Here is a 10,059-nt window from a genome sequence, read left to right as displayed (position 1 = left end):
GGGAGGAATTCATCAAGCAGCATTGAGGCTGTAGGTTCGTTAATTGAACCTTAACATGACCTAAACAACCCTAATGCCACTTTCCGAAAAATAGCTTGGCTATATTAAAGTCGCCATGCTTTAGGAAGTAGTGAGATGCCAGGTACTAGTGACCTGGATTGGCTACCGTGAAGATAGGCTACTAGGCTAGATGGACCATTGGTCTGACCTAGTATGTCCTTAATATGCAAATACATGTTTTGCATCTCATTATTATGTAAACAGCTTGACATGACCTACGGTGATACAACACGTGTTAGGGCCCAAAAACCACAGTAAAATAACCCCAACTTTTTGCTGGGATTATTGTACTATCTGGGAGCATCACAGGTCGTGCAATGCCGCAGCCCGATTCTTCTGGCCTCTGGCACTGGGTTCCCCCCCACATACCTAACCCCCACTTATGCTCACCCCTCTCATCACTACCTGAATTATTATTGATGTTTCAGGGGGGGATTCGGGCAGTCCAGTGGGGGTTGTCTGGGATCTAGGGCTCTTCAAGCAGGAGCAATGCCCTATTACTCCTGGCCATTCCAGTGCCATCATCAAAATAGAGCCCATAGTGGCAGTCTCGCATTACTCCTGCAAAATGGAATTCAACAAACTGCGGTATTGGGAACACAGCTTGATGAATTCCCCCCTTAATTGCAATAGCCAACTGCTTATTAGAGATTGTAGCAGTCAGAAAATTCAAATGTCTTATTTAATGACAATAATGGTAACTACCCCATACTTCCATTTTCTTATATTATTTCTTATTCTTCTTCAGCAGCATATCATGTCATATGCACTAGAGAATGACACGGTGAAAAAATTTGTCCTCGTCACCGCCCCGTCCCCACGACCACCATCCCTGTCACCCCCCATCCCTGTCCCCGCAACCACTGTCTCCGCTCCCATCCCCGTGACCACTGTCCCCACCCCGTCCCCGCAGCATCCATATAAGCCTCAGTACTGCAATATTTAGCTTATTCTTTCTTTATAAATCAAAGTTCTGGCTGCTGAACTAGAGAAAGAGATGTTCAGCTGGCAGAGCTGGCCTGCGAATATTGAAAATTCACAAATAACTTTTGAGCTGACTCTGACCTCCCCCCGCCTCCCCCCAGCATCCCAGACCTTACCTGGTGGTCTTTCGGGACAGGAGCGAACTTCCTACGCTCCTGTCCCGTGCAGATCACTCATCCAAAATGGCTGCCCTGAGTTTCCATAGTCTCTTGAGACTACGACGGGAACTCTCGGCAGCCATTTTGGACGAGTGATCTGCACGAGGCAGGAGCTTAGGAAGATCGCTCCTGCCATGAAAGACTGCTAGACCATCAGGTAAGGTCCGGAGAGGTCTGGGAGGCAGGAGGGAGATGGGGGTGATTCCAGTTTTAGGAAATCACGAATAATTGAAATCGCGAGTCTTAAAACCATGAATTGGGAGGGGAAGTGTATATAAAATAAAAAATATTTTGATATTACTAATTTATATTTATTTAAATGGCTTCTTTGCATTAAATGGTATAATTTGCATGAGGTAGATTTGCACACACTACCTCCACTGTATGCAAACCTACATCATGCATATTCATGTAAAAATCCTAAAAGCCAGACTGGCTTGGTGTGTCTCAAGGACATGCTTAAGAACCCCTGGAATGACCATGGCTAGTCTTCCCATACACCTTTAGTATGATGTCAGAAAAGACAGAAGGTCAAAATAAAGTGATGTAGCACTTCTGTTGTTCCTTTCTTAGAATTTTCTCAGAGTTCTTGCTGGTGGACTTTGCAAGTGAATATGTGCTTTTTGAAGGCTTAGTACAAAGCTGTGCATTGTCCAATGGCTGTTCATTTACTAGTAAAATTTTGAAACACATCTGCCACCTCCAGCCAGGTTCTGAAGCAGGCCAATCCTTTGGCTCGAATCTGCTTTCTTCCTTTATCGGTAATGACTTCGCCATTTTGTTTCACGACCACCAGTTTGGGAACAGCTGTTACGCTGTACTTCTTCTTCAAGTCACTGAAAATGAAGGGGGGAAAAAACCCACTTAGCTAAAGGGAACAAAATCCTTCAGAATTCTTTCTCATGGTTCAGCAATGGGTATAATGGATGGATATAAATCTTGGCTCACTGCTTTTCCTGCTACCATACATCAAAATTGGGTACAAAAGACGTCTTGAAGAACACTTAGAATCATATACGCTGGGTTTTAGTAAACCGCAGAAGGCCATTTACCTTGCGGGCCGGCAAGGTAAATGCCCCCGACTCTCAGAAATAGAATGAGCTTCGGAGCATTTACTTCGCTGGCCCATGTTAAGAAGCTCTTCTGTGGTTTAGTAAAATGAAGCCCATAGTTAGGAAGCAGATTTAATAAAAAAACAAAAAACAGGGAACAGCCAAAGGAGCACAAATTCTCTTTGTTTGAGGATGTGTGTAGTTTGGTGGGTTACAGAAAGATTTATTTTATTTATTAAATTATTATTGCAGGGTTGGAATACAGGCTCAATTTTGCCTTAAACAGAATGAGACTTGAAGGATCTTTAGCACCAAACTGAATCCAATAGAGGAAACCAAGGTTCAACTGTCTGCAGTATAAAACAATCCAGAACAAACAAAACAAAAAACTGTAGACTTTGTACACGATGCAGGCAGGCTTTATTAAGACAAATAAATCTTTGATTAAAAACCTTTTACCAGGTAAGGGACCCAACACGGTCCGTGTTTCGGACTAACCTTCGTCAGGGGTCCAATTTTGATAAAGGAGAAAATTATCAAAAGGAAAAAAGCCTTGGGTAAATAACGATAAGTAAACCATTGAGAAAACCGGTTTTCTGCTTTATCAAAATTGGACCCCTGACGAAGGTTAGTCCGAAACATGGACCGTGTTGGGTCCCTTACCTGGTAAAAGGTTTTTAATCAAAGATTTATTTGTCTTAATAAAGCCCACTTGAAGGATCTTTGCCATTAAAGTATTCATATATTATTGCATTTTTAAAAATATATATATATTTACATTCTTCGGTAATTATTTTATGGCAAATACAGGGGTAGATGTATTCAGTGTGGTTTAAGCAGAAAGGAAAGGCTCTGGACCGCAGCCACCTAAATTCAACAACAATAACCAGACAGGGCCGGGGTGGTCAGGGGTAGAGTCAAGGCAGTCCCAGAAGTCATGTGGACACCAGTCATATTCAATACCTGTGCCCACGTAGCTAATTGGGCAAGCAGGACCAGGTAGTAGTCCTATTTTTATCCAGTTAACTATGGGGTATGACCCTGAATACCAGCCATGCCTGCATTACTTCTGGGTCAAAAAAAAAAAATCAGAGTTTGAGAGAAATGATAGCCATAGTCTATACTTTTGTGGCATAGGCAATTAAGAAAGAACATTAGTGTTATATGTGGGCTGCTCATCTCTTGGAATCTCAATCTAGCTGACCTAAAAATCTGTCATAATAAAATGATTCCTCGTTATAAGCATTGTACAATTCTACAGACCAGAAAGTAGAATCAATTTTCTAAAATAAAAAAAGTTATCATCTTGGGGTTAGTATTAGAGAATGACATGGGGACAAATTTTTCCCCGTATTTCCCAGTCCCATCCCCATGAGTTTTGTTGCTCTCCCTGTCCCATTCCTGTAAGCTCTTCCTTAACCGCACAAGCCTTATGATTTTAAAGTGTTCGAGGCTTGTGCAGATGAGAATGGAGCTGGAACAGTAAAAGAACTTGCGGGGACGGAACAGGACGGGAAAATGAGTTCCCTCGGGGACGAGGAATTATTTGTCCTCCTATCATTCTGTAGTTAGTATCTTCAAGAACCTATCAGTTCTTTAAACGTTTTCATCAAACGGATACTTAGATGGAACTAAAGCCTATCTGAATTTGCCCTAACATTCAAAATTCAAAAACACACTCCTGGACTTAAAATGACCATGCCAGTATAAAAAAGAAAAAAATCACCTTCAATAATCTCAAATAGGCATTATACTATGAGTAAAAGGACCTTTCTAACTATGTAGTAAACAATTGAAAACTTCTCACTACCAGTGTGATCTCTTATAGGGCTCCTTTTACTAAACTGCAGGGGAGCATTTTACTGTGGGCCAGCGAAAGAAATGCTTTCGAAGCTCATTAAATTCCTATGACCGGCAGAGCAGTTACCTCACCGACCTGCATTAAGAAGCTTTACCACGGTTTAGTAAAATACAGGCGATAAACATGGGTTCAAATTATCTCAGTGAAAATTCCAGTGTATAAAGTTTAAAATACAATGATAGTTATGTCCAAGATTTCTTCAAAAATCACTTTTATGATTCAAGTAACAGAACTGTTGTCTTTATAATGGCACAAAATATACTTCTTTTGATATATAAAATAGTTCAAAATAAACTTATCTTTTTAACTTGCCAGCAGAAGATGAAGCTTAGTTAAAATGCACTATACAGAAAGCAGAAATGTGACAGTATATAATATCAGCATATATGGGAAAGCATGTCAAGATAGTCAATCAATCCTCCAGCAGATATATTGAAAGAAAATAAATCTAATTTAAATCATATCTGGCCTCTTAGAAAATTATCACCCACTGCAATTAAGGGCTCCTTTTATTAAGCCGCGCTAGCGGGGTTAACGCGCGTGACTTTTCATCATTCGCTAACCCCCCGTGTTGGCCTAAAAACTACCGCCAGCTCAAGAGGAGGCGGTAGCGGCTAGCGCGGCCGGCGGTTTAGCGCGTGGTTTTATGCGCGTTAAAACCGCTAGTGCGCCTTTGTAAAAGGAGCCCTAAGTGTAATTCCCTCTTTCATTTAGCAACCTATCCATCAATCTTTGGAATGCTTTCCCATTATAGATAAACACATATGTACAGAGGTCTCCACCCTATTGCAGTGAACTGGTGTAGCAAACTCTATACCAATACTCACTGTTTATATGGGTCATGCCAAGGCAACGCTAACCAATCCCCATGCATGTCATGCATGTAGTCCACCATGTCTTCTGGGCTTTTATCCGATGAGATGAAGACGATCTCAAACTGGGCAGCCTGCTCAGACTCCTCCACCAGCTCAGTGTAGAAATCGCACAGTATAGGTGTGAAGTCTCTGCAAGGAGAGCACCAGCCAGCTGAGAAATACAACCCAACTATTTTGTTTTGTAAGGCTTCTTCAGGATCCACCTGCTCCCCATCTTTGTTTAGCAGGATCCTACCACAAAATAAATCCATTTCTCAAGGAGAAATGAAATAGGGCTGAATATAAATGTCAGTACAGAACCAGGATAAATGGAAATTTGTCTTTTTCTCTTTTGTCTTCTACCTTTCGATGCATGACAAATATTTTTCAAGGTCTTCCAAGAAAGGTCTTGTAAACGTCTTGAAATTCAACAACACTGTAAAAAAATTAGAACTAGATGAAATAGGACTGTCATCGATTCTAAACATTACTACTGAATAAGAACTGGAAAAATTAGGGGGCATGTTATCAGTGAACAACGTGAGCAACAGGAACTACAGCAGGGAAGGACAGAAGGACAAGTTCCGGATGCTAGTAGAGAAGCTGTAGACCAGAACCCAGAGGATAGTGTTCTCGGAGATCCTGTCGGTACCCAGGGCTGATGACATCATCAGTAATACGGCAGAGTGAATTCACAGGCGGACAAGGCTGAAGCAGCCCGTTTAGAGTGCTGCCGGCCTGACGCTGCTTAGGGAGGTATGTAGGGCTCATTTGCGGTTGGCGGGGTTCAGATGGGAGGGAGGGAAGGATGGGGGTTTGGCTGTGCTCGGGGGGTGCTCGCCCAAGGGTTCTGCTGCACAAGGGATGGGAGGGAGGGAAGGAAAGATAAAAGCTGGGCAAGGGTCCTGCTGCATGAGGAATGGGAAGGATAGAAGCTGGGCAAGGGTCCTGCTGCACGAGGGATGGGAGGGAGGGGAGGAAAGATGCTGCACATGTGGGGGAGAGAAAGAAAAGAGGAAGAATTGGGGTGAAGGAGAAAAAGGGAGAGATGATCATGTACATACCCCGAAAATAAGACCTAGGGCTCTTTTTACAAAGGTGCACTAGCATTTTTAGCGCATGCACCAGATTAGCGCACGCTAGCTGAAAAATTACTGCTTGCTTAAAAGGAGGCGGTAGTGGCTAACGTGCGCTGTGTACCTTTGTAAAAGGAGCCCCTTTTATATACCCTTTAGGTTTCACCACCCAATCATCGCCCTGAAGCTTTCTTAAGATAGTTCAAAATTGAACTTAGGTTCACCATTGAAGAGAAACATCTTTATAAGAAGCTAGTGAATTATTTTTTTTTTTACATATGCAACGATTGGGTTCAAAATTATTGGAGTAAGGAATTATTGCATTTTATCTTTCTTCATTGTATCCCTTCGTTTATTTGAAAGTTTTTCCCCTGTTTTGTGCAATTTTTGACTTAGTCAGCAATATTAGTGCATGGCCATTAGTGGGGAAAAAAAATAGAAAATCAATCATTTTCTGGCTGTAGTAAAAACAGCTTTAGCGTGCAAGAAAACTCCACATAATTGTGCGCCAAGGTTACTCTTTTCTCCAGCAGAGTAAAAGGACCCCCAAAACAAAAAATGTCCATTTTATCACTTTCCTCTTGGCTCCTCCTGTCCCTCCACACTAGGTTTTCTTCCCAAAGATACAGAACAAAAAACCCCTTCACTAGTCTAAAATTCAGGTTAGGGAATAAGCCTTATGTTGTCTGACACTACCGAGGATATTGCAAAACAAGGACACAAATATTTCTCTTTAAGAATTTCATTTTAACTCACTTTAATAATAGTGATTTTTAATGCAACTTACCAAATAATGCAGGGCATAAGGTACTGGATAATTTTGTTTTAGTCCACTGCCTTTTACCAAAAACACTGCTTGCCTAAGAACGAGGCCAGCAAAAACGATAAAGGATTATCCAAAACTTTCTCACTCACCGTTAATACAGAAAGCTTCCAGAAGTGAGTATAAAGAGAGTAGGGTAGCCAATTCAGCTCCATGCCAGGTTAACTCATTATTTTTAATGTCTTTTGGTGGGAGCCTTCTCAGTCTGACGGCTCCAAAGAGCAGCGACAGCACCTTCCCTCGCTAGTGCACTGGCTACCTGCAACTTGCATAAACCGAGGGAGGAGCTTTGGTGCAGATTTGTGGCTCAGGTTTCAGACGCCGACACAAAAAAGAGCTTAGCTACAGCAATCAAACAATGCCAACATCAAGATGGTTTTCTTTTTCAACTCCCATGCCAACGCTCTCTTAGATTTAATTGTCTGTATCCTGACATGGGAAAACTTGCTTCCATGGACTACTGGGAACGTGAGCCAGGTGTGGGGAGTAACTCCTGTTTTTTCAGCTCTTGCCTCGACAACGTGGAATTTCCACTACATTCTTTTTTTCTATAATGGGAGTTTAAAAAAAAAAAAATCAAGCACAGACTGACCTGTTGCTAATTAACTTAAACAGTGGTAGCTGGTCAGAGTAGGCTTGGAAACCACCACATCACTCCATTGACGAGAGTATTTTGTTGGGGGGGGGGAGGTTGTCTTTGTTCTTTATTGTGGGGTTTTGGTTTTTGTTGGTTTTTGTTTTTTTTGCCTTCCTGACAAAATAGGAGTTTTAAAAATTATACAATTCTGAATTCAGTCAGCCTTCCTCCTGAAAAAAAATGTGGAATGTGGAAGCGGAAGGCTTTAAAAATCCTTGGTACGGCTATATTGTTTTGCTTCATTCCTAGTTCAGTTTAGGCAGGGCTGAGGACACAGGTGCAGAGCTGTGTGGCACAGATGGGACTTCTGACAGTGCTGTGTCCCTCCACAAGAGGGGCAGCCTGGGAACTAACAATAGCCCCAGATCAGTGAGAGCTCAAGGAGCAGTAACACTCTGTGGAGAGCAGCCCTGGAGAACCACGTGAACCAGTACCCTTCTTCCTTTCCCCATGGACTTCCTTATCCAGTACATGGAAATTGGGTTGGGAGAGGAGGAGGTTCTCAAGGAGACTACACTTCTCCCTCTGTATTCGCTGTGATAGGGGATTAACAGAACTGCAAATACAGAAAAACTGCAAATAACTTTTTCATATATTATTTGCTGTTTTCTATTAAAAACCATCGTGTTTGGGGTTTAGCAGTACATTTAATAGAGTGTGGAGTCCATTGACTATATTTGTTACATCATAATAATTGTAATGTATTTATTTATTTATTTTTTTGAGGTTCGTAGAATTCCTTACACATCCAGGGGAGGGAGGGGGGAGGGAAAGATATTTTGTTTATTAAAATACTTAATTATAATATTATAATTACATAATTTGTCTTATTGTAGTAATTTGGTAAGAGGGGGGAGAAAATGATTGTTCTAAGTATAAATTGTATGTTTAATAATGTGTTTTATGAAATATTTATGTTCAGATATTTGTATTGCATTGTCAAAGTTTAAAAATCAATAAAGATTTATTTTAAAAAATCCAAAAAAACCAAACCATCGTGAATATGGTGAAACCGCGAATAACATGGTGGGAGACATGGCCTGAAGGAGAGGTAAAACACAGTGAAGAAAATGCTGGGAACTGGCAATTTTTCTCTGTAAACCCTTGGAATTGGCGATTTCTCTATGCAAGCTGATATAATTTGGGGTGGAGGAGCCAGCAAACTAAAAACCGTGAATAATCAAAACTGCAATTGCTGAAACCACAAATACAGAGGGAGAAGTGTATACTAGTAATACGTATCTCTATATATCTGCTGCTGCCACCCGAGTCCAAGTAGAAGGAGTTCAGGAGGCAATGGAAGTATAAGATGGGGTGAAACACAGTGGAATTGAAGTAGGTAGAAGGACTGAGTGACAGGAGGAGGAGGAGAGATGGAATATAGGCTGTGAAAAAGAGGATGAGGGGGGGATGTGGGTAGAAGAAATGAGCAAGTGGCTATCGAATGGAAAATATCTTTTCATATAACTCTTTTTGACATTACCACAAGAATAGATTTGGATTACTTGAGATCATTTTTCCCCCAGAGTTTATTTCCTGCACACTCTGTGATCTGTTCTTGGCAGCTAAACAGTTTGGAGCACATTTCTTGAAGCTTCTTTCCAATTTCTCTCACCAGTTGCTAGTGGCCCTAACCTAATCCTACACATATCTAAATTTAAATCCACATTATGGATCATACCTACTTTAATAGAATGATATTATTGCATAAATAGACACCTATAAATCATTCATAATCAGATTCTGGAAAACTATAAAAAGATAGTGGGCTTTGGGTTTCCCTCCCAAATTTCTTCCCATGTCTAACATGTCTAACGTGCCCCCCTTGTGCCGCACTGTGCTGAACTCGGACATCGGTTCACAGATTTGTCTTGGTTCGTGCTTGAGCAAGTCCCTTGGGATTTCAGGGGGGATAGACAGTCCCATTTGAATCTCAGGGAACAATATTGGATTTTCCAATTACAATCTGTCTATCCCAATGGTCTTAATGAAAGTGTGGAATGGAACACCATCATTTAATAGGTTTGTTTCATTCTCATTTGGGTTCCAGGTTTCAGTGGGGGTTTTTTGGCTGGGGTTATTGGTTTATTGGTTTATTGCTTTATTTGCTCGTTTTTAGGATGGGTTATGTATCTTGTTCAGAGTGTTTGTGTATTTATGGGCGTGGTTTCGCCCTTGGGTGTGATTGGTTTGGAAGTGTTGTATGATTGGTTGGTTGGTGTATGATGTCACCTGTAGACCCGTTTTAGGCGGCATGCTCTCCCGCCCGGGCACCCCGTCCTCCAGCTGAGCTCTTCGTTTGTGTTCCGTCGTGGGTCAGGTTCCCGAACCTTTTCTCCTGGCGCGGTTTGTTGCGTTTATTAGTCTGTGAGATGGTTTCAGATAAGTATTGGATTTATTTGGTATTTTTTGTATGGTGATTCTTGATCTTGTTGTGTAGTTCGGGGGGTCTGGCTGGCAGGGTTTGTTTGGGGGTCGCTCAGGTTGTTTGTGTTGAGTTTGATTTACTCACTTTGATTGTTTGATTGGTTTGATTTAGTGGACTCAGGTCCCT

At 41.5% G+C, this 10,059-nt stretch overlaps 1 protein-coding gene across 1 annotated transcript; it reads right to left on the bottom strand.

Moving 5' to 3' along the window:
* Positions 1-1,372: 1,372 nt before the first annotated feature.
* NXNL2 (nucleoredoxin like 2) lies at positions 1,373-7,099 on the bottom strand. The gene is made up of 3 exons (XM_033958366.1): positions 6,961-7,099; positions 4,943-5,405; positions 1,373-2,038 (listed from the first exon to the last, which is right to left on the bottom strand). Exons 2-3 carry the CDS (start codon positions 5,239-5,241, stop codon positions 1,867-1,869), a joined length of 471 nt encoding a protein of 156 aa, XP_033814257.1. The 5' UTR covers positions 5,242-5,405; positions 6,961-7,099; the 3' UTR covers positions 1,373-1,866.
* Between the last annotated feature and the right edge of the window lie 2,960 nt (positions 7,100-10,059).

The sequence above is a fragment of the Geotrypetes seraphini genome, chromosome 1 (genome assembly GCF_902459505.1).
Source record: "Geotrypetes seraphini chromosome 1, aGeoSer1.1, whole genome shotgun sequence".
Classification (NCBI taxonomy): domain Eukaryota; kingdom Metazoa; phylum Chordata; class Amphibia; order Gymnophiona; family Dermophiidae; genus Geotrypetes; species Geotrypetes seraphini.
Note: the sequence above shows the minus strand (reverse complement) of the source record. Positions and strands in the feature narration are given on the sequence as shown.

Bases quoted from the DNA above. Each gene is read 5' to 3' on its own strand.
- NXNL2 (XM_033958366.1), bottom strand. From the start codon at position 5,241: ATGGATTTATTTTGTGGTAGGATCCTGCTAAACAAAGATGGGGAGCAG. The intron at 2,039-4,942 runs GTGAGTATTGGT...CTTCATTTTCAG, and splicing joins TGGCATGACCCATATAAACA to TGACTTGAAGAAGAAGTACA.